The 26,457-nt window shown below is 31.8% G+C and overlaps 1 protein-coding gene across 1 annotated transcript; it reads left to right on the plus strand.

The window, feature by feature from the left end:
- On the plus strand, positions 1-24,827 carry LOC142320598 (uncharacterized). The gene is made up of 4 exons (XM_075358574.1): positions 1-223; positions 2,250-2,612; positions 11,490-11,581; positions 23,552-24,827. Exons 1-4 carry the CDS (start codon positions 185-187, stop codon positions 23,844-23,846), a joined length of 789 nt encoding a protein of 262 aa, XP_075214689.1. The 5' UTR covers positions 1-184; the 3' UTR covers positions 23,847-24,827.
- The last annotated feature ends 1,630 nt before the right edge of the window (positions 24,828-26,457 follow it).

Consider the following 26,457-nt stretch of genomic DNA (forward strand, 5'->3'; position numbering starts at 1 on the left):
ATACATTTATATTTTCTTGAATCATTTAATTTAAAAGTAATAATGACAATTCAATAATTTTCAGAAGAATTTAATAGTCAGTAATGATTTATTCATTTTCTTATTACCAATTAAAATTAATTAGCTAACAAATTTGGATTTCACAATTCAGTAAACTTTATTAAGTTTGAGGTATTAATGGGCAATGAAACTTGAAGTTACAAGAAATTTTAAACCTCTATCAGTAAGTACAAATTATTTTTTACTGATGAAAATAAAACACAAAAGTATTACACAATGAATTATGATGTCATACAACACATAATAATTCATAACCTGCTGATTTACCTGGATGCTGACCTGTTCATCAATTCTTGTATGCTACTGGGAAGAGATTTTTATTAAATTTTTGAAAAGTATTTCCTGCAAATGTCATCAAAATTCTCTTTCTTTTTGTTTGTATTCTTTAACATTTTTTGTGAAAATAAACTCAAGAAAATCAGAAAAAAATATTTTGAGCAGATTGAAGTTGAAGGACCTATTCAAAATTTAAAAGATGTTTTTCTCAGATATTGCTACAGAATTTATGAATTTTAATTTTTTCTATTAATTACTGAGGTAAAATCATCTAGAGTGAGTAATTCCTAGAGAAAATGGCTTTTTGCTACAAAAAGGTTGCTGAACCTCAGTAAATATTATGATACATCTAAGTTTTCAATCAGGATTAAGTATGATTGTCCTGATAGGATTAAAATCTATTTATTTATTATCAATATTAAAAATCATACAAGTTTTTCCAAATATTGACAAGACATAACACTTACATTGTAGTATGTTTTCATTATTGTTGTATGTAACTTTAAAGCTACATTAAATAGTTACATAATTTATAGCATGTGTTACAGTTTACATCTTTATAAATAAAGGTGTAAAAGACATCTTTACTAAAAATACATGTACATATAGTCATGTCACATGAAGTTAAACAAATATGACTATTTCCTTAATTTATAGCAATTAACTTACTCAATGTAGCGATGAAAATTTACTAACACAAATTTACTACAGATCTAACATTTGCTTAAAAAATATAACCTCTGCAAAAGAACATTTTTAAACAATTTTTCTATTCTTCATTAATGTTTTTTTTAAATTTGTTTATATTGTACCAGCTGTCAAAAACTTTCTTACTACTACTTTAAACGTTTTAATTATGTCATAATTTGTTAAAAAAGTGAGTTGTTAATGAAAGCGTTCTCTAAATTGTTTTTAAAAATTTATGTTACTATTACAGCAATTTAGAGAACCACAATTTTTAAAACTAGATTTCAGAGGGGTATTTATTTCTCAGACAAAATTAATAACATTATACACATGCACAAAATAAATTGTCAATTAATTAAAACAAATTATTATTTTAAAACTTTCTCTCCATAATTCTTTAAACCTTATGCTTAAATTGATTCTTAGTCATTGCTTTTGTAAGAGAAGCACTGTATTTACTAATGATTTTTCCAGCAGTTGATCCATATATTATGACTCTATGCATCTAGGTACATAATGTCATCATAAACTCTCAACAGAACTGCTTTATCTATATGCTTTTGAGAGCTCTTATCAGGAAAACAACTTGGTAACTTAATACAAATTGTTTCAATGTAATATATCTAATATCGCTCTCAACTTGAATATCTGAATAATTACAATTATCATGTAAATAAAAGTTATTACCATCTTATTAAATTTATCTTAATATTTTTATTGTCTTTGATCAAAATCAACCAAACTTGTCTTTTTTTAGTTAGAATAACTAAACTTGTCTTTTGGTTAGAATATAATCAAAAACTGGAATACAGTCAACATTTAGTATTAATTTTTTTAGGTTTTTATAGGTTTGTGTCATTTGAATAAGAAACAGCTTTTCCTTTTTTTTTGGTTTCTTGTCTTTTTTGCTGAAAATACACAATTATGAACCTAAAATAAAATAAAGCCTTTTTTAACTACTCGTAACACAGATTTATTTAACTAATGGTTCAGTCAATTTCAATTGATGTGTGGACTGAATTAGTCAATAGAATAATTTTCTAAAGATAGCAGTCAAGATATCATGAAACAAAGATATTCAAGACATCATATTGGAAATATGTTCAGTGTAAATAAAAAATTCAACATTTTATCTTTATATTTTACATAATTACAGAATAATTTTTATTAATATGTTATATTGTTTGTTTTCAATTTCCGAAATAAAACTTTTTTTTCGGTTGCAGATAATTACATTCAGTGTGACAGTAATTCATTTTATGATCATTCTACCAGTTCAGGTGACTGCACTAAAAGGTTCAGATCAGTTATGTTATCAGCTTGATCCAGATGAGATCTTTTTTCCAGACGACATGAAAGCTCCACCTAGAAATGATTTTTGTATCATTCACGCTTATGCAAATGATTCATATGTTAATATGGGAGATGTAATGAATATAACAATAACAAGTGAAAAACTACACAAATTTACTGGAATTATATTGCAGGGAAGGTATTGTTATCCATCAGAAATTATGATAGTTGGCAAATTCGTGGAGCAGGAAAATACTACTCTTTATGATTGTGGTGATGAAGATGAACATGAAGAGGTATGAATTACTTTTTAACTAATTAAAATTTTGAATATCTTGCTTTTTTATTATATATAATAAATTGGAGCTTATTAACAAAAGAGCTTCTTTTCTTAATGGATAGCTAAAAACTAGATTTCTTTTGAGATTATATTTTTCTTGTGTTCCAATTCCTACATAATTAGCATATTATATTCACTATTTTTTTAAAGATGAACAAACATTCCCTGAAGATAGAAGATCAACCTCATGAAACTTTTTAAATGTTTAAAAATTTGCTCTTACTTGTTAATGGTAATTTTTTATGACAAAATTCTTTTCAACTTTGTTACAACATCCTTAGCGTTTTAAGTAGTATCAAAATTTCATTATTTTAATAACTATCATTAGCTGTTTATGTCTAATTTTTGTTAATAATAAATTATTTATTTGATTATCATCATCATCATTCTTATAAATATTATTATATATGTATATAAATACATATGAGTATGTTATGAGCAAAGCCTGAAATTGTACAATATCGACATTGCACAATATCTCTTGGTCAATGATAGCACTGCACTTGTAGTACTATCATTTTGTTCCTGCTATCATTTTCTTTGTTCCTGTTGGTACAAAGTCTGAAATTACTCATTTTTGTGGGCTTTGGAATTTCTGTGCAATGCTGACAATGTAGATACCCATTCGTACAAAGTTCAAAATGGATTTCGCTTTATAGCACCAACTTTAATATATATCACAAAATGAGGTGATAATAATAAATGTTTATTATAATTTTTAATTAAGCTAAGTTAATAATATTATAATTACAGTAAAAGATAGTAATTAAAAAAATTCATTTATTTAAAAACAAAAAAAAATTGCGAAAATATTTTTTAAACAATTTCTAATTATTAGATTTCTCATTTAATAATTTATTACTACGGTCTAAAATTTGTGACATTTTGAGTTACACTTCAACACTTTTGATATTAATACCTGTTACAACATTTCATCGAACAGTTAGGTCTAGTAAACCCCTGACCTCCAAATCCTGATTAAATGTCTAAGTGATGTGAAACCTCTTCAATCAAAAGTTGGCTTGATTTGCTGGATGATATTTGATTTTTAGAAAATAATTGTTTTGAAATTCTATTTGCCGTCCCAATTTTCTAATAATTATCTGTAGTAACTTCCATAATTACTTCAATTAAATTTCTATGGTCTCCCTTACCCTTGTCTAAGAAAGGATATACAGAATATAAAGGATATACAGTAACAATGGTTCCAACTGGTATTGGAGGAAATTTTTTCTCACATATCATTTTCATTCTGTTAGCCTGTTTTTGTAGTCCAGAACGGCCAAATTTTGATTTCTCTAAATACTGACTTTGATTTCAGAAATGAATTTTGAATAGTCTTTTTCAGTATCTGCAAAATTATCAGTAGCATAATAATCTATGTTATGTTGTTCAACTAAAGCAACATTCGCATTCAACTCATTATTTTCAATTTTTGTATTTTATTTAACTGTTCTTCATCATTTTTGTTTACCATGTCATTAAATAAATCTTCATTTACAATAGTAGCATCCTATGATTCATGTAAAATTTCAATGGAATTCAATGATGCTTTTCTAAATCTTCCTCACTGTTTAAACTTTCAACAGTTTGTGTTGTGAGTTTTTATATATGTTAGCCAGATATATTCAATCTCCCTAATTGTGATATGCAGATTGAAGTCAGAACTCAGTCCTAGTTTAGTTTTTTGCCAAACATTACTTCTAATGGTGTTTTTTTAACACCTGCATGAAACCTTTTATTTGTTTTTAGTTGACAAAATTGCAAACGTTCAGTCCAGTGGTTCGTTATATTATCCTCCATTCAAGCTACAATCAAATCATCTACTCGTACATCACGATTTGCTCCCTACACTTTCTTGGCTTTCGGAATGTCAGGGCTTATCATGGACAATTTTTATTCCTGGCCAGGCAAATTTCAACTCTTCTACAATGCTACTAACAATTTTTCAGCTGTTGGACTCCAAAACCAAAGTGCCCCAGAAATGCAAAATATATCTACTAGATGGTACTACTAGATATATACTAGGTATCTACTAGACAACCCACCAGGTTAGTCTAGTGGTGAATGTGTCTTCCCAAATCAGCTGAATTGTTGAGAGTTCCAGCGTTCAAGTCCTAGTAAAGGCAGTTACTTTTGTACGGATTTGAATACTAGGTCATGGATACCAGTGTTTTTTGGTGGTTGGGTTTCAATTAACCAAACATCTCAGGAATGGTCGACCTGAGACTGTGCAAGACTACACTTCACTTATACTCATACATATCATCCTCATTCATCCTATGAAGTAATATCTGAATGGTAATTCCCAGAGGCTAAACAGGGAAAAATAAGAAAGAAAGAGATATCTACTAGACGCAACTACAGAAGCTGTTTTACTTTTCAGTGCATGAAGACTTACAAATTTGTTTAAGTGGTCTTGCTAATTCAAGATAAATTTGTACTCTCCATCTGGACAGGTCTGGTAGTCAATGAGATCAACCTGTCTGCACACGTTAATCTTGTTGAATACCACTTAACAACTTCCTTTTTAGACTGTACATGCTTTTTTAAAACAAGTCTGACAATATTTTAAGAATAACTTTATAATTTCTCTTGTTATTAAGGTGACCAACTTTTTACAATAAAAAGTAGGTTACAATAAATTAAAGAAAAAATATCATAAATAAAAGAAATATTTTATTCATTGTAACAATAATACAGAATTCACTATAACCCTGGAATGCAAAGGTAAAGTTGACATACATGTATGCAAAGCAGGGTGCGTGTGCACCCTGGAAGCATTTAATAAAGAAAGTTCCCAAATTATTAAAAAAACATACTTTATTAATAAACTTATTGATTTTTAAATTTACCTATTATTTAAAAATACTTATAACCTTATAATTTTCATTTGACACTAAAAAAAATTATTTTTTTAAACATTTAATACAAACGTCTCTTTTATGTTCAGTACCGACTTTATTTTTACATGTGAAACAGAACAATTTTGTCTTCCTATCTTTATTTCTTGGGCAAATCGAACATTTTCCTTGTTTTTCTCTTGTTTCCGAAACTTCTGTTTTTTCTTTGGTAACAAGTGACTTTATTATACCTGACTTCAGTCCCGTTGGTAGAGGTTTATTTAGTCGTTCTTTAATATATACATAAGCCAGTTGTTTACCAAGCTTTTTCAAAAATGCTGCTCTTTTAACGGGATGACCTTATTGAGATAGAAGTAGCATTCACATCGGCAGTATCTAGCATACCAAAAAAGTATCTCAATGGCCATCTTCTAGTTTTACGATAAACAGTATAGGTATGAAGCAGTTGGTCATGAGAATCAACCCCGGTTTTTGTTTTATTATAGAAGTGAACTACTTCTGATTTTCCACTTGGTTCAAGCACAGTTTTGTCAGAATGAAAAGTTGGCAGCAGTATTACAGCTTTTCCGTTTTTTGAGCTGTAAGAAACTACAGTTTTCTGCCAGTCAAAAGTAAATTTTGAAGATCCAACTTCAGTCTTTCTAGATGGTAAAAACGATTGTGGAATCTGTCTTTTATTACCTCATAATGTACTGACAACAGTTTTATTATGATTTAGCATTTCTTCTGCTACTTGTAGAATAAAATAATTGCTGATGGTAATATTACAATCAGAGACATGAATACACATTGTCAATTCTTGAACAACTTTGGTTGGTGTTAATTTTTCAGTTGGATGATTTTTACCTATAAGGCAAGGCATCAACCATGTAGAATGTTTTTGAATCACACCAACTAAAAATTTTAAAACCATATTTATCAGGTTATGGTCTCATATAAACCCAAAATTTTCAGTTCCTCTGAAAACCAAGAAGCATTTCATGTAGTGTGCAATATTCATGTTGCGAATTGGCTTTACAGTTTGACCTAAAGTTTTCCCAAATTGATCTGAATGGAGCAAAATTATCATTTTTGTTTCGAGTTTCCTTATCATCAAAACGTAAACAGTTCATCAAAAATCGAAAATACGTTTCAGTCATAATGTAATGAAATATAGGATTACCGAACTCACGCGACAATATTTCACTTGTACTGAGACCACATTTTAACGACCCAGCAATGTACAATAGACCAATTAATGCATAAATTTCACTTTCATTAGTCTCTCCAATATACCACTGTACACAAGCGTAATGTTCTTTCTGTTTTTTAATTTCATCATATGTATAACTTACTATGGAACTTATTATCTGGTGGAAGCAAACCACCACAAGCCCCTTCTTCAGTGGTAATATCTTTTGCCTGACCAACATTTCCAGGTAGACAAACAACTATGTTTCTTTTAGGAGTTCGGCTTCGAACTGGCGGATCGGTGCTCCATCTATATCCATCCTTTCCTAATACTGATGCACCACGAGGTGTTGGAATATTGTCCTCATCACTAGAACATGAAATTTCATCTTCTCTATCAGACTGGATTTTTAAAATATCTTCATCATAACTGGCATTACCATCATTGTCATATTCCTCATCCAATTCATCTTTGACAAAACTTTCAAACTTACTACTTCTTGGATTCATAATAACAATGAAAAAAAAAAACACCAACTTTTACACAAAGATGGCTGACACAGAACCCTGAATACGATTATATTTACAAAAATGTCTGTTGACAGAATATATGAATTAATGACTGATGTGAAAAATAACACATCTCTACTTCTTGACAACATATCTAGTTTGAAAAAATTACTGATTGGAAATATACCAACAGACTAAACTAACCACTTAAATGCCACAGATTTCCCACAGATTGATGACACAAATTACTAATGATAATATATTGAAGCTACAGTGAAATGAATACTAGGACAAGGTCAAGAAAATCCTTTGAAAATAAGAAAAAGTTGGTTGATGTGAAAGAAAACAGGACTGATCAAAGTGTTGATTCTTTGCTAAGTGTTTTACAGGAAACTAATGAGTATAATGAAGGTGAATTGATTGATCCTGTTGAATATAGTAGAAGGAGGCAAGTAATGATTTAGAAATGAATAAGAAATGGATAGAATGAATGAATACATGATACGGATTGGATAAGTAATATCAAATGATATCACATGGTTATAAAGAAATAAAAATCAATAAGAAAAAGGTTATAGTTGGTAATGGTAACAAAAACATTCACCTAGTAAAACCTAAAAAGAAAGTCTTACTTGTCACCAGGTTTAGTCCTACTACTATAGATAATGAGATTGGAAAGATTATCATTGAATCCATTTCAATCAAAGAAATGAAATGTGTTAAGTTAGCTACAAAAAAAAAAGATTATAGAAATTAAAAGATTATTATAAAAAATAAATACAAGAATGCATATTTTCTTAAGACTTCCTGTTACATGGATTATATGTGTTTTCCAGTTTGTATTTATTTTTTAGCTCACTACTTTTAAAGTCTTGTAAGTTGTTAATACTAGATAACCTTTGTTCTTGAAGAGCTTTCTTTTAAAGACTTTTTTTCTCATCAGCTCATCCTCTATTCCAAATGATGTGCTTTGACATATAACACATTTCAAATGTTTATTTTCAAACTATAGCTTTGTTATTATTCATTTGCCAGCTGGAATGTACAGTCTACTGTTCAGTAATATTTTTTTTTTTTGTCTTCAGTCATTTGACTGGTTTGATGCAGCTCTCCAAGATTCCCTATCTAGAGCTAGTCGTTTCATTTCAGTATACCCTCTACATCCTACATCCCCAACAATTTGTTTTACATACTCCAAACGTGGCCTGCCTACACAATTTTTCCCTTCTACCTGTCCTTCCAATATTAAAGCGACTATTCCAGGATGCCTTAGTATGTGGCCTATAAGTCTGTCTCTTCTTTTAGCTATATTTTTCCAAATGCTACTTTCTTCACCTATTTGCCGCAATACCTCTTCATTTGTCACTTTATCCACCCATCTGATTTTTAACATTCTCCTATAGCACCACATTTCAAAAGCTTCTAATCTTTTTTTCTCAGATACTCCGATTGTCCAAGATTCACTTCCATATAAAGCGACACTCCAAACATACACTTTCAAAAATCTTTTCCTGACATTTAAATTTATTTTTGATGTAAACAAATTATATTTCTTACTGAAGGCTCGTTTAGCTTGTGCTACTCGGCATTTTATATCGCTCCTGCTTCGTCCATCTTTAGTAATTTTACTTCCCAAATAACAAAATTCTTCTACCTCCATAATCTTTTCTCCTCCTATTTTCACATTCAGCGGTCCATCTTTGTTATTTCTACTACATTTCATTACTTTTGTTTTGTTCTTGTTTATTTTCATGCGATAGTTTTTGCGTAGGACTTCATCTATACCGTTCATTGTTTCTTCTAAATCCTTTTTACTCTCGGCTAGAATTACTATATCATCAGCAAATCGTAGCATCTTTATCTTTTCACCTTGTACTGTTACTCCGAATCTAAATTGTTCTTTAACCTCATTAACTGCTAGTTCCATGTAAAGATTAAAAAGTAACGGCGATAGGGAACATCCTTGTCGGACTCCCTTTCTTATTAGGGCTTCTTTCTTATGTTCTTCAATTGTTATTGTTGCTGTTTGGTTCCTGTACATGTTAGCAATTGTTCTTCTATCTCTGTATTTGAACCCTAATTTTTTTAAAATGCTGAACATTTTATTCCAGTCTACGTTATCGAAAGCCTTTTCTAGGTCTATAAACGCCAAGTATGTTGGTTTGTTTTTCTTTAATCTTCCTTCTACTATTAATCTGAGGCCTAAAATTGCTTCCCTTGTCCCTATACTTTTCCTGAAACCAAATTGGTCTTCTCCTAACACTTCTTCCACTCTCCTCTCAATTCTTCTGTATAAAATTCTAGTTAAGATTTTTGATGCATGACTAGTTAAACTAATTGTTCTGTATTCTTCACATTTATCTGCCCCTGCTTTCTTTGGTATCATAACTATAACACTTTTTTTGAAGTCTGATGGAAATTCCCCATTTTCATAAATATTACACACCAGTTTGTATAATCTATCAATCGCTTCCTCACCTGCACTGCGCAGTAGTTCTACAGGTATTCCGTCTATTCCAGGAGCTTTTCTGCCATTTAAATCTTTTAATGCTCTCTTAAATTCAGATCTCAGTATTGTTTCTCCCATTTCATCCTCCTCAACTTCCTCTTCAGTAATATAACTGACCATTAGTTGGTGTCTTGATGAAATTGTTGGTTTCTAGATCAACTGTTGTGAGTAGAATTTTGAGGAGTAGTGTTTGACAATGTTTCATCCTATTTAGAATATTATTTTTTACTTCAGATTTCCTTTTAATTTATGTTAAATTATTAATTTGTTTTTTACTTCCTTGTACAAAGTAAAGAAGTATTATGATTACGAAACATTTCGGTTTTCATATTTCAACGAAAATATACATTTTGACCATCCCTGAATCCATTTTGACTAGTTTCAGCGTGACGTCTGTACGTATGTATCTCGCATAACTCAAAAACGATTAGCCATAGGATGTTGAAATTTTGGTTTTAACACTGTTGTAACATCTGTTGTCTACCTCCTTTTTTGATTGCAATCTAAATTAAAATTGTAATTAATGAAATATTTTGATCTTAATCCTTTTGCTTTCTTTTAAAATTTTTTTTTATTTAATTTTAGTAAATTGATTTAATAATTATTAACCTGTGATTGTAAAAAAAATTTACAATAAATAATAATGCAATATTAATAAAAAAAATGGAAAAATTATTAGTGAAATAAGATTTTATGTACTTTTAAAAATGTGTGAATGTAATTTAATAGGTATTACATAATGTTTATGTAGTAGATTTGGTGAAACATCTGATTATTTAATATTAATTGAAAATTAGGATGATATGTATGAGTGTGAATGAAGTGTAGTCTTGTACATTCTCAGTTCGACCATACCTGAGATGTGTGGTTAATTGAAACCCAACCACCAAAGAACACCGGTATCCACGATCTAGTATTCAAGTCCGTGTAAAAATAGCTGGCTTTACTAGGACTTGAACGCTGGAACTCTCGACTTCCAAATCAGCTGATTTGGGAAGACACATTCACCACTAGACCAACCCGGTGGGTCATCTAGACCTGGTTTCAATTATCAACACAGTAACATTTTTCATTTCCTTATAATCCTCATTATCATAAAAGAATAATTCTACATAAGAGGTTGAATGCTAATTGTTAAAAAATAAATAAATTTTATTCAGAATTTATTTGCAAAAAATAGTCCTAAATAATAAAGTATTGTTTAAACGAAGTATTATGTTGTTTTTTACAACTGGTTACATTTCTTAATGAAGAAACTGAGCCTAATAGATTCATAACTAATGTTATTTGAAAATTTTGTTATTCAAAATACATGGCAGACCATGTGATTTGTAGATATAAAAATAATCTTTTTTGTCAAACTGAACCGAAATTTAAAACATAATGGATGTTTTTTAAGTACTCAACATTTTCATTTGTGTGCAGGTATTGTTCATCAACAATAGGCATTGTTGTTGCAGTTTCTGATGGCAGTTTTAGAAACTGGAAAGACATGCATGATTTTTAGGTGCATATAAAACTGATTTTTCTCATATAAAAAATGAAAAGTACATGGGATATAAATTTAAGAACTGCTAATCTAGGACGAATGAGATTTAAGCTCTTCAGTAAAGTGGAACCAAAGATAATGAGAATGAGAAAATGATACATGTTATGCAGTTCTGCAGAACTTTACTATTAATAGATATTATTGTTATAAAAAGTATTTATTTTTGTACTGAATGATTGTATAGATTTTCATCATGTTGGTTTTTACATAAAATTTTGTATGTACTTTTAGAACACATTAGTCTACAAAGGTAGTGAAAACTTAACTTCTTACACAGTTCAGTGGGTTGCACCAACACACTTGATTGGAGATGTTAGTTTCTTGTAAGTAAATTTAAATGTTTTTTATCAGTTTTATAAATAGAAAAGAACTGTATTTTTCTCTTTGCCTGATTAACTCTGTGTGTGTGCATATGCGCGCGCGCGCGCGCGCGTGTGTGTGTGTGTGTGTGCGTGTGTGTGTGTATACACTCATTTAATGTAAAAATAATTTTACTCAAGTTAAAAGTAGCAACTTTTTAAAACAAGAATACTTAGTCAACTTCAAATAAAATATAGCCGCATGAAATGCAGTTGAAATAACTGTGGGCTAACCAAAAAAACAAAAATACTTTTGAAGATGATTTCTACAGTAAATAAAACAGAATTAATTAATTAGAATAATATAAAACATAAAAAAAAAAATTATCTGTTCAGTAAGGTATTTTTTGTGCTGATATGAAATCTGCAAACCAAAACTGAATGGAGGACAGGGTTTTATTAGAAAAATAGATTTAAAGAAAATCTATTTTTTTAAAGAATTACATAGCCTAGAGTAAGATATTATCTTACCTAATACCTACATTTCTTTTTTTCTTCCGTGTTCAGCCTCTGAAATGTCCCTTTATAGTCTCAAGCAGAAACTGGCAACCATATTCAAGCTCTGTTTTCCCGGGTAGGGTTTTCATCATTATTATATTCTGATGAAAGCATTCATCTTGTATCACTTATATCATCAAGGTTAGGTAAAAAAAAAAAGATCAAATGTGAATATAACATGAGTATTTTTAAAAATATATTGCATCCCAGTTTTTTTTATAGTTTTCATCAAGTTCATTACAAATTCTACAAGTTCTTTTTGCCCAGGAATGATTTAACAATATTTTGAAATGATGCCCAAGCTTCTTTCTCAGATCCATTTAAACTCCTCTCAATGTTCAAATCCTTCATTAGCTTTTGATTTTTTGCCTCACTTATCCTGGGGAAACTTGCTCTTAAGCTATGAAAATGCTTGGCCTTCACAATCCATTGCTTTGAAAAATTTTTCATCAAACAAAGTTTTATGCAGAATGGCGAAAAGTATACAAGCTTTGGATTTACAGAAGTCAAACATTTTTCTCCCTGGCTGTGAGTGCTTCTCTCTTAGGCACGTCTTTTTTAGTCGGTCCAAACTGGCTGCTTAACTTTTTTTTTTCTTTTTTTTCTACTCTTCCCCTAGGACCGGCACTCTGATCTGATAGTATTACTCACTTCTAGGAGTGCCATATCCTCAAACTTCCTGGGCGACCATGCTGGGCCCGGTTATGCCGTTCCAAGCACAGGGTACCACCTGGTCAGCTGGGACTGGGTCTTCTCTTCATTGCCTTTCCTCCAAGTGGCAGGCCCCTTAGAGGTCTCTTCACCCGGGACTCTAGTATTTTCTTTTTATCCTATTGACCGCAGAAGTCCCCCGATCACTCATCGAAGTGGGATCCAGAGCATCACCACCCCTCCTGAACAAGGCTGTCCACCCATCCTAATCTACCCCAAATCGCGATCATCTTCCTCCTCCGTGAATTTACGACACATTCTGCTCACCATAGCGCTTATTATGTCCCAATCTCACCTTGTACACCTTCACAGAATCTACCTCTTCACAATAAATGCACCGGTCAGAAGCACGCCTAAGCATCCGGTTCAGATTCTCATTCTAACTATCGTAGCCGGTAAGAAAATGTGTGAGCTCAAAGCTCAACTCATCATATTTCCTTCCGACCCATGGTTCCACCTGAGGGATCAACCTTTTAGTCCAACTGTCCGGCCTGACACCATCCCACCCCCGCTGCCACTTGTTCAGCCAATCCATGCGAGCAAGACCCTTGGCTTTCCCTGCGACTCTCTCCACGGCCTCCTCTGCCAACAACTGCATTGGAGGAATAGACACAACCACAAAATCGCCTGTCTAGCCACAGTCCGATAAGCACTACACGCCTACAGCTAGTTTACGCTGCAGATGCTCCAATTTTTGCTACCTCAAAATTTTGCTGTTCCCGTACATAAACCACACGGGAATAGCATATAACACCACAAACTGCACCACCGAAACAAGTACTCTTCTTTTAGATGTGTGCAACCTGCCCATCCTACTCATAAGCCGAAGGACTGCAGCCACTGTTCGCTCGGCCTTGAAAAAGCACTTCCTCTTGGTGTGGTCTGAAAGAGCGCCTTCTGTCAAGCCAAACACCTAAGTACTTGGATTGACTAACCGGCTCGATAGACAACCCTCTCACTGTAAATCCAGTAGGTTGCAACTTCCGTCTACCAGCCATAACTACGACCTTGGTTTTCTCTGCAGCCAAAGAGAGACCCCTTCCGATCGACAAGCCCAATTGCCACATCACCTTTCTTAACAACCTCCTCCTTCGTCTTAGCAGCCACCACCAACGACAGATCATCAGCAAAGCCAGTGATTGACACCCCCTCCAGATACTCAAAATTTAGCACCTTATCATACGCTACATTACATAATAGAGGTCCGATCACTGACCCCTGCAGTACTCTACATTTGACCAGCACTGTCACTCTACCAGCACCCTCTCCAGTTACGAACATCCTGTTGGTGAAATAATCTTGCACTACTCTTAAAAAGGCCTCACTTCTCTCCTCTCAAGGGCCACTAGTGCACATGGAAATGGCAGTGAGTTGAATGCAATTTTTACGTCCAACATCACCACCGCGGAATCTTCTGCATGCGCCACGTTCCACCAGCTTCATTACCCGTGCGATCGCACTAGCAGTGGAGATCCCTTTCCTAAAGCCGAACTGATTCGGACTGAGGCTAGCTTCACACCACTTCTTCTGCAAGATGTGCTACCAGAAGTCTTTCAAATAACTTGGCAAAAAGGTCAGTCCGTATCCAAAAAATTAAAAATATATTATAACAGTTCCGAAAATTCTCCACCAGAGATTCCCATTTCTGCAAATCAATATAAAAACCGTTGACCTGAAAAATAACCAGTATAACACAGAGCGCACAAAAGTACGTCTGATCACAATGGAAACTCCCACTCAACTCAAACTGGCTGCTTAACTATTTAAAAAAAAATTTTTTTTGTGTGATTTGTGAATGTATTCTAAGTAAAAACAGACAGTATAAAACTATTTGCTATTTTAAAGTGTATTCTTCTAATACTCTTAAATGTTTGAAGATCAAAATAACAGCTGTTTTAATTTTATTTCTGAAGTAATATTTGGTTTTAGTTATTATATGATAATTACAATTGATTTACAGACAAAGAGAATTTCACACATTTAAACTGGTCATTCAAGTAAAAATATCTCATCTAACATTTGTCTTACATGTGGATTAAGTAGTTTGTTAAAAAAATAAGGGTATTTAGTTAGTTTATATACATTTTCAGGGAATATTTTTTATAGGAGAATATATTCTTATCAGAAATAAATTTTTTTTCTTCATATAAATTTTTTCAGTTGGGAAGGTTGTAGTGCTTGCTAGTTAAGTTTTAGCTCTGAGCTAAATCTGTTAAAATTGCACTTTCATTGTCTAAATATCTTAGATGGGCACAAGATAAAAAATTTACTTTTGAATGATGATGTCTTCATGATAAATATTACACACAAAGAATTTAAAATGGAAATTTAACTCAGCTAAGAAATGGGAAAAATAGTAGAAAGTTGGAAAATGCACATTATGATATATATATATATATATATATATATATATATATATATATATATGTATATTGTAATTTATAATAAATAAGATGCATACATACATACATTAGTGTGTATAAAAATATGGATATATGTGCACTATTAAAAAAAATTTTTCTTTTTTATGCATAACAATTTGTTTTGGTTCAAATGAAGTAAAAACAAACAAAAAAGTAACAAATAAAAAAATAAAACACATTTTATAAAAGGTGATGGATTAATCCTAATGTACATAAATAAATAAAATGTTAATTCAAGAAAATGAAAAGATTTTATTAGTTACAAAAATTGTTGAGGTTTGCAATAAATGTTGAAAAAAATTAACTGATTTTTAGTTTCTGACCTCATTTTTATAAAAAAAAAGTATTTTTTTGTTAATGCATACAAGTTTGTGAATATGAAAATATCAGAATTTGAATGAGCAAAGAAAAAAATGGTAGAAAAACAAATTTTTTATCATAATTTGACAAAATCATGTACAATTAAAACGGTGTTACATATTAAATTGTTTTTGATGAATAAACTTCACTATCTTCATAATAAACTAATTGAACACTTATTCTTCACTATTTTTATTGCACTGTAAAATCACATTAAATAAAGATTGAATTATCCAGTCATTTAATATTTTGTTATTTTAGTTATATACAGTTTTTATTTTAAAAATAATTCTTCAATAATAGTATTAGTAATACATTAATTAATAATATTAATATTAAATCAATGAAAGGATATACACATTTTCCATTTTTAATTATGTATATATATATATATATATATATATATATATATATAATTATTATTTCAAGAAAAATTAATAAAAAAATTTTTGGAATTCATTATAATGGTGATATACAGAATTTTACTCTAAAATTAGTTTATCACAAGTGAGTAGTATGTGGATTCTAAATGATTTTAATGAAGTGTAGAAATTGGTTTAAAGTGTTAGAAAATAAAATAAAAATTGTGGATTAATCAAGTTTTATTCTGGCTACTCTACATGAGGATTGTCAAAAAAAGTTAAAATTGAACTTGATGCACTGTACCAAATCTGCTCATAAAATTTATAATAAGAAATTCTATTCACTGCAACTCTTTTTTACTAATATTTCTAGATTCCTTACTTTTTTTCATTATCTTGAGATGTTTCAAACTTAATATTTGTTTGTTAGTTTCCAGTTATTACTCTAAGTTGTTCTATAAATGGACATTTAGAGTACATAACTCTAGTTATGTACTTTGCTGTTACTAGTATGTACTAGATGTACTAGTTATGAACCATTTAGAGTAACTAGAGTAACCATTTAGAGTACATAACTAGAGTTATGTACTCTAAATGGTTCAAACTCATTTTTGTGTAATGTCCTTTATTTTACACCTATCAAGAGAAAACTTAGTTTAATTTCTAAGTTGCATCTATGTAAATGCAGATGGCAAACACAGCATTTTATTATATAGAAATATTGTTTATTATAATGGGTGATTCAAAGAGAACTTCTGAACTTTAAAAGGATATAAAAATTGATTTAGATAACTTACAGATTCAGTTGAGGTCTCATTTCATAACAAAATACATCAAGTTTTGACTCACATAGTTCATTAGTACCAAATTCGCACTGTCAATAGTGTTGTTAAAATTGGATACATTTATTAGTGTAGGACATGCTTGCTGTGTGTTTTGGTTTCATGATTAACAGTCAGCAACTGCAGTTAAACATAATTTTCATAGAGAGTATGGTAGGGAGTCTCATAGTAGGAATAAAATTTACTCTTGGTATTCCTAAGAATATTTAAAGTATACCTATTAAAAAAAACATAATATACCTAAAGACAGCAAACCTTTGTTTCGTTAAAACAAGTTGTTCTGTTTAATATACAAAATCACCAGGACGCCTATGGAACAACTCAAAGAAAGCATTGCACGTAGTCTGACAAAATCAACTCTGTCAAATGAGACTGGCATTTCACAAACAACTGTTTGATGTGTATTATATAAGCAATTGTACTTGAAAGCCATACAAAGTAACTGTGGTTTAACACACTACAGATGACAGTCAAGTTGCTTGGCTGCAGTTTTGTGTGGAAATGATGGAGAGAATTGCAGACTTTTTTTTTTTTTTGTCTTCAGTCATTTGACTGGTTTGATGCAGCTCTCCAAGATTCCCTATCTAGTGCTACTCGTTTCATTTCAGTATACCCTCTACATCCTACATCCCTAACAATTTGTTTTACATATTCCAAACGTGGCCTGCCTACACAATTTTTCCCTTCTACCTGTCCTTCCAAAATTAAAGCGACTATTCCAGGATGCCTTAGTATGTGGCCTATAAGTCTGTCTCTTCTTTTAAGTATATTTTTCCAAATGCTTCTTTCTTCATCTATTTGCCGCAATACCTCACCACATTTCAAAAGCTTCTAATCTTTTCTTCTCAGATACTCCGATTGTCCAAGTTTCACTTCCATATAAAGCGACACTCCAAACATACACTTTCAAAAATCTTTTCCTGACATTTAAATTAATTTTTGATGTAAAGAACTTATATTTCTTACTGAAGGCTCGTTTAGCTTGTGCTATTCGGCATTTTATATCGCTCCTGCTTCGTCCATCTTTAGTAATTCTACTTCCCAAATAACAAAATTCTTCTACCTCCATAATCTTTTCTCCTCCTATTTTCACATTCAGTGGTCCATCTTTGTTATTTCTACTACATTTCATTACTTTTGTTTTGTTCTTGTTTATTTTCATGTGATAGTTCTTGCATAGGACTTCATCTATGCCGTTCATTGTTTCTTCTAAATCCTTTTTATTCTCGGCTAGAAATACTATATCATCAGCAAATCGTAGCATCTTTATCTTTTCACCTTGTACTGTTACTCCGAATCTAAATTGTTCTTTAACATCATTAACTGCTAGTTCCATGTAAAGATTAAAAAGTAACGGAGATAGGGAACATCCTTGTCGGACTCCCTTTCTTATTATGGCTTCTTTCTTATGTTCTTCAATTGCTACTGTTGCTGTTTGGTTCCTGTACATGTTAGCAATTGTTCTTCTATCTCTGTATTTGAACCCTAATTTTTTTTAAATGCTGAACATTTTATTCCAGTCTACGTTATCGAATGCCTTTTCTAGGTCTATAAACGCCAAGTATGTTGGTTTGTTTTTCTTTAATCTTCCTTCTACTATTAATCTGAGGCCTAAAATTGCTTCCCTTGTCCCTATACTTTTCCTGAAACCAAATTGGTCTTCTCCTAACACTTCCTCCACTCTCCTCTCAATTCTTCTGTATAGAATTCTAGTTAAGATTTTTGATGCATGACTAGTTAAACTAATTGTTCTGTATTCTTCACATTTATCTGCCCCTGATTTCTTTGGTATCATTACTATAACACTTTTTTTGAAGTCTGATGGAAATTCCCCTTTTTCATAAATATTACACACCAGTTTGTATAATCTATCAATCGCCTCCTCCCCTGCACTGCGCAGTAATTCTACAGGTATTCCGTCTATTCCAGGAGCCTTTCTGCCATTTAAATCTTTTAATGCTCTCTTAAATTCAGATCTCAGTATTGTTTCTCCCATTTCATCCTCCTCAACTTCCTCTTCTTCCTCTATAAAACCATTTTCTAATTCATTTCCTCCGTATAACTCTTCAATATATTCCACCCATCTATCGACTTTACCTTTCGTATTATATATAGGTGTACCATCTTTGTTTAACACATTATTAGATTTTAATTTATGTACCCCAAAATTTTCCTTAACTTTCCTGTATGCTCCGTCTATTTTACCAATGTTCATTTCTCTTTCCACTTCTGAACACTTTTCTTTAATCCACTCTTCTTTCGCCAGTTTGCACTTCCTATTTATAGCATTTCTTAATTGCCGATAGTTCCTTTTACTTTCTTCATCACTAGCATTCTTATATTTTCTACGTTCATCCATCAGCTGCAATATATCGTCTGAAACCCACGGTTTTCTACCAGTTCTCTTTATTCCGCCTAAGTTTGCTTCTGCTGATTTAAGAATTTCCTTTTTAACATTCTCCCATTCTTCTTCTACATTTTCTACCTTATCTTTTTTACTCAGACCTCTTGCGATGTCCTCCTCAAAAATCTTCTTTACCTCCTCTTCCTCAAGCTTCTCTAAATTCCACCGATTCATCTGACACCTTTTCTTCAGGTTTTTAAACCCCAATCTACATTTCATTATCACCAAATTATGGTCGCTATCAATGTCTGCTCCAGGGTAAGTTTTGCAGTCCACGAGTTGATTTCTAAATCTTTGCTTAACCATGACATAATCTATCTGATACCTTGCAGTATCGCCTGGCTTTTTCCAAGTGTATATTCTTCTATTATGATTTTTAAATTGGGTGTTGGCAATTACTAAATTATACTTCGTGCAAAACTCTATAAGTCGGTCCCCTCTTTCATTCCTTTTGCCCAGCCCGTATTCACCCACTATATTTCCTTCCTTGCCTTTTCCAATGCTTGCATTCCAATCTCCAACTATTATTAAATTTTCATCTCCTTTTACGTGTTTAATTGCTTCATCAATCTCTTCGTATACACATTCTATCTCATCATCATCATGGGCGCTTGTAGGCATATAGACGTTAACAATCGTTGTCGGTTTAGGTTTTGAATTTATCCTTATTACAATGACTCTATCGCTATGCGTCTTGAAATACTCCACTCTCCTCCCTATTTTCTTGTTCATCACGAAACCTACTCCTGCCTGCCCATTATTTGACGCTGAGTTAATTACTCTAAAGTCACCCGACCAAAAGTCGCCTTCCTCTTCCCACCGAACTTCACTAATTCCTACTATATCCACGTTTACTCTATCCATTTCCCTTTTTAAATTCTCTAGCCTACCAACCTTTTTTAAGCTTCTAACATTCCACGCTCCGACTCGTAGAATGTTGTTTTTTACTTTTCTGGTGACCCCTTCCTTAGTAGTCCCCACCCGGAGATCCGAACGGGGGACTATTTTACCTCCGGAATATTTTACCAAGGAAGGCGCCTCCATTATTGCTTTTGAAAATGCAGAGAGCCACATTTTCTTGGAAAAAAAAAAACAGCTGTAGTTTTCCATTGCTTTCAGCTGCGCAGTACTCAGAGGACTGAGTGATGTTGATATGGCCGTTTAAGTCATTGTGACTCACGCCCCTAACAACTACTGAAAGAGCTGCTGCCCTCTTTCAGGAATCATTCCTTAGTCTGGCTCTCAACAGATACCTCTCCGATATGGTTGCACCTTCGGTCCAGCTACTCTGTATCCCTGAGCACTCAAGCCCCCTCACCAACGGCAAGGTCTCATGATTCATAGAGGAGGTTGCAGACAACGATAGATTATTAGACAATGTAATTTTTAGTGTTGAGCCACCATTTCACATCAATGACAAGGTGAACACCTCAACTGCCAAATATGGGGTGGTGAAAATCCTCATGAAAGTTTGCAGCACATTCATTTTTAAATTGCAGTTTCCCATCAAGAAACACCCCGAGGTGCTTTTGAACCTGAACATACTTTATACACTGGCCTGTCATCAAAATACGGACTCGCCGACGCACTGCCAAAAGGTCTTTGAGGAGCATTATCGTGGTCTTTTCCGGGCTAAACATCATCTTGTGTTGTTGACCCCACAGCTCAAGCACCCTGCAAGCTTAACTGGCTAGAAGTTCAACCTCCGTCCGTGTGCTTCTTTCCACCAGCAGAGTCCATCGTCAGCATAACCCACGATGCAATTCCTGCTGGGCAACCTCAGCCACAGAAGAAAATCAAACTCCACCATCCACACCTACCTGATTTAAATAATAATCAACACTCAGACTTGAATGTAGCCTCATCCATCTGAGTATTCTGCTCCCTAATGAGACCCATTAATTCTTCCTCAGACAGTTGTCGATCTATGTCTTAGAGAATCACTTTAGGACGCCTCTTGCCTTTAGGGTTGATTTTCATGTCAGACTTCCTGACTTTAAAGCAGTCAGAAATGACCTGTACAGTTTCTTTGTCATCAGCAATGACGACTAAACCCTTTGTCCTCTCTCTAATATTACAAATTCCAGGTTCTGCCTCTTTTGTCAAAGAACAACCTGAAACTCGTCCTTCACCTCCTTAGTTGTCTTGGTAGTTGCCTCTTCCATTAGGTTGATGAACACAACCTCTGGCAGCTTTCAGGACGGACTAGCCTCACACCTCTCTTTCAGCACCTCTGTGTACTGTTTATGCTGAAGCAACCCCTGCTGTGGAACCATGGGAGGGCAGAAACTATCTCCCACACAACCTCTCCCACCTCAGCCAATTTTATATTCCCTTGAGCCAAGGCCTCAACAATGGGTTTGGTTTGAGTTTCCTGATCTTAGGGAGAATCTTATCTCGCACATTAGCCTTAGTATTTCTTGGGTTTTCCAAAAATTGAATTAAGAAGTCGTATTTCTCTTCAAATACCTGTACTAATGGAACTGAACCTTCAGCCCTCCCATTACCTTCAGAAAACTTCTCAATCATTAAGTGATCTTTATTCTTTCCAGCCCACGAAGGACCAGAAGCACTTGCTCGTGACTTCTCATCCCCAGAAGAGGATAAAAAGTCGTCGAGCCTAACCTTAAGCGTTTCCGTAATCTCCTTGTGAGGTTCAGCTCGCCTGTACTTACCTTCAGTCTCCCTTCCCTTCAGTCTCAGACATTTCTGAAATCACAAACACAACATAAATCGTATCCTAAACACAAAACGCACACTGATGTTCGTAAATAAACAACAACCAATGGCGAAACACCTTAACAAAATAACTACCAATAGAAACGCAAGTAAACAAAGATGGCAACCAATAAGAAACAACTAAACAGAACAGTTGCCAAGTAGTTGCTAATAAACAACAACAACAACAACAACAACAACTTATAATAAACACCAAAATAAGTAATAATTAAACTGAACGATTTAAACTGAACTAAACATAAATAAGACTGACTGTACAAGTCAGCCCTAGTCACAACTACTACTTATACGAGTGGCCTAGATAACCATAAAGGCTACCCATACAACCAAAAAATCACAAATAAATAACATATATGCACCAATCACGTAAAACTATACAAAAACAAAACCCAATCCCTTACTAATGTATACTGTAAAGATACGTTTTCAAAAACAAACAAAGAAAACCGAACTATAGATAAATTGTCAGCACCTACACAAACTCAACCGCCCTAGTTCGTGTTATATGTCTAACTAATTAACGCTGCAGAGGTGCTTGACTTGCTGGCTACAGTCTGGAATGAAATCATCTAAAGATGGGATATATATTGCACTACAAATGGAAGCTATATTGAACCAAAGAATTTGTATGACAAACTTCATGTTTTTTCTATGAAATAAGACCTCAATTGAATCTGTATATTAACTCAATAAATTGTTATGTGCTTTTAAAGTTGTGAGGTCCTTTTTGAATCAACCGATGTTGTTTGCCATGTTTTGAACATGACAGTTGGTAACAAAAATTATTTAAAACTGTAAACTTCTTAAAAGTCAAACCGAACCAAATTTTGTAAATAAAATATTTTAATCATTTATTCAAAATGTTTAAAATCATTACTGTTACTGTATTCAGTCTCTGAAAATGAAAAGTAGAAGATTAAAAATGTTTTGAAGCAAGTTGTAAAAATTGTCCTATTTATAAAATTTGGTTTGGTTGGTTGTTACAAAAGACCACTGGAATGATTCCATTTATTCATTCGGTGTTTCTTCTCTGAAAAAAAAAAAAATCAATAACAAAACCACTATATTATCTTATGTAATTAATTTATGATTATTCTATTTTTCTAATTCTAAATTTTTCTGTGGCATGGGTTTTGTCATTTCTAATCATAATTTTCAATACTTCAATGACTAGAAATATTAATTTTATTTATCGTAACCTAACAAGAATTTGCAAGTTTGATTTAGTTTAGGTATGTGCTATATTGTATTCACACACTTACTGATATAAAATGTTTCTTAAAAGAAACATTTTTATATCAGTTTTAAATGAGATTGAATATTGATTTGAAATGAGAAACATTTTAGGCCATCTCATTTAATTTTTTGAGATATTTACATTATTATAAATAAATACATTTTTGGGTTATAATTATGTAGTACCAAACCTACTGATTAATTTTTAGTTTGCATATATAAAATAACATAGATTCTATTATTTTAACTTAATAACAATAATATAGGTTAATATAAATAAATTTTTTTTATTTACTTAAGTGAAAATAAATCAATTATTTTACCAAAGTAAATTAGCAATAATCATATGTTTGTTTCAGTGTTACTATTGTCAGGGATAATAATACATACTGGCAGTTCAGAAAAACAGATTATGTAACTGTAGTGAGCGAATGGTATCCTAAACAAGCGTTTTTACTAAAGAAAGGTCCGTTTAAGCTTCAAGCTAGTAGTTCTAAGAGTAGCAGCAGTAGTAGTTCTGAAGTACAAAAAAGTGGAGAAGCCGGAGCTAAAAAGAAAAAGAGGAGAAAGAAGAAGAAGAAGAAGAAGTTTTTAAGCAAGAAGCGAAGACTAAGGCTCCAGAAAAAGCTGGATAAGGAAGAGGAAGACTTGTAAAATTTTTTCCTACAACTAATTAGCAGAATTTTAAGCATTAATATTATTTCAATAAAACTGTGTCACTTTTACTCATGAAAACATACTAAAGCTAATTTTTATTATTCATGACTGTTGATTTTGTATTTTTTAATTTTTATTAGCATTAGCAAAAAAAATACAAATAAATAAATTCCACTCTATTCATTTGTCTATTAATGTGACTTATTTATTACAATTTATGCTTTTGTAATGTGCTTCTTTCTTGTTACTAATAAAGGATCTTAAAAAGCTTTATGCAGTAAAAATAATGGAAGTGACTGATTCTATGTTTTGTTAGTTTGATTTACTGTTCTGTAAATTAAACAGATGATTGGCTTTATGTGTAAATGAATTAGTTAAATAAACATAAAATAATTAAATTTTTATTTAAAATATTTCTGTAAAGAATGGAAATGTAATGTAGTATAAATTAGTAATAAAACACATAACCATGACAGCCTGCTTTCCCTTATGTAATAAACTTAAAAAATAATAAAAAAAATTACTGGACATGGTATTTACTGAACTTCCCTGGCATTTGCATGAGCTCTACTAAGGAAAATGATGAACATTATGTTTACGCTTATGAATTTTTACATTTGTTGAAAACTATTCCTACCTATGATATGCCTCATGTAAAATGATATTAAAAAAAAAACATAAAAGTCAATATTTGATAAATTAGAACAATTTGTTATGTACTAACACACTCATGTAAAAAGTGACAAAATTCTTAATGGTTAGTGACAATTTAAATTATGCATCCTCTTTGTCATGATACAGTCATGGATACATGATAGAGTCATGAGGTTAAAAAATTTCTTCTGATTCTTTTTCTCTTCCATCTCTATTATAAAATTGGGAGATTATGTCCTTCCTGCTACAGTGGTCAATTCATACATATCATACTATTTTAAAATAAAGACTGTTAATACAATAAAATGATGTAATTTCTCAATATCAGAAAACAACATATGTGTGCATTTGCTCATTACTATAAAAAAAGTGCTTTTATTAAAATTTACTCATGCCAGGTCATTATAGTATAGAATATTACAATAAGTAAAAGTATTATAACTTTGGATATGTGGTATTTTGTATTTTTCAATATTTTGAGTTCTGATACTAAAAATAAAAAAGCTGATGTGGATACCACATGACTTTCTTGTACACCTATTAAATTACACATCACATTTTTAAAGGACATAAAATTTTATTTCACTAATAACTTTTGATTTTTTTACATATATTTTATTTTTATTGTTATTATTAAATTATTATTTATTGTAATTTTTTTACAATCAGAGATTAATAATTATTAATAAATCAATATATTTAAATTAAAAAAAAAGTTAAAAAAAAGGAAATGAAGTCAAATTTGAACCAATGTGTGCCTTCCCTTTGTAAGTTATAAATATTCCATTAATTAAAATTTCATTTGGCTATAATTCCAGAACGAATGACAATAAGTACCACTTACATTATATCACTGAAAAGTTCTCAATGAGGGCTTATTTCTGCAGGTAAGAAAAAGTCCAAAATCAAAATTTTGGACTTTTTTGGACATTTTTGGTCAAGTCGATTGGAACAAAAAGGGGAGGTGCACAACTAGATGTTACAACAGTCCTAAATCCAAAATTTCAACATCCTATGGCTATTTGTTTTTTGAATTATGCAAGATACATATGTATGCATGTACTGATATCATGCTGAAACTAGTCAAAATGGATTCAGGGATGATCGTAATGGATATTTCCACTGAAATCTGAAAACCAAACTTTTTTGCGATCACAAGAGAAAAGTTACTATAATGATTATGAATGCTAGGGGGTTTAAGTGTACTGAATTTTAAATTTCCAATTAAAGCATAAAAGATAGAATCAAAGAATGTGGGTTTCAAAACACAATACACAGTTTGGAACAGTTGTGACAATGCATACTCTGAACATTGTGTCAACTCTCAACAACATTTATTATTAAAAAGGAAATAATTTCATCCTGTTTAAAGCTCTTCAGATTTTTAAAAGTCATCCATTAAAATTTATTATTCATTTTACAACAATCTTTCCAGAAAAATGTGTGTCTTAAAACACTTACTAGTTGTAAGAATAATACAGTGTATGCAAGTGTAATACAATAATACATAGGGACTTTTTGGCCACATGCTGCCCCCCAAAACTTTATGCAATTGAGTATTTTCCTACAGTGTAAGTGTGTGATTTTTTATTTTTCTAGTTTTGCATGTACTGGTGATATAAGTAAATTAGTCTTTTGGGAGGAATTTGTATGGTTTTGAATTATTGTCCCTGAAAGCCAATTATCCCATTAATGAATAGCACAAATTACTGTGTTAAAATACAGTGTATTTCCATAACATCAAACTGCAGTGGTTTTTTTTGTTTTTTTAAACTTAAAAGAAAATGTTGTGATGTATCCCTTAACTGAGGATTTCTATATTAAAACCATTCTTGATATTACATTTGAAATTCCCATTTCCGTATTAGAATGGATATTATTTGTTAGCAACTCGGGTACTAAAAACAGTCTGATATTCTGAACATAACAATAAAAAAATAAATAGTCTAACAAA

This window comes from Lycorma delicatula, chromosome 2, assembly GCF_047948215.1.
Source record: "Lycorma delicatula isolate Av1 chromosome 2, ASM4794821v1, whole genome shotgun sequence".
Lineage (NCBI taxonomy): Eukaryota > Metazoa > Arthropoda > Insecta > Hemiptera > Fulgoridae > Lycorma > Lycorma delicatula.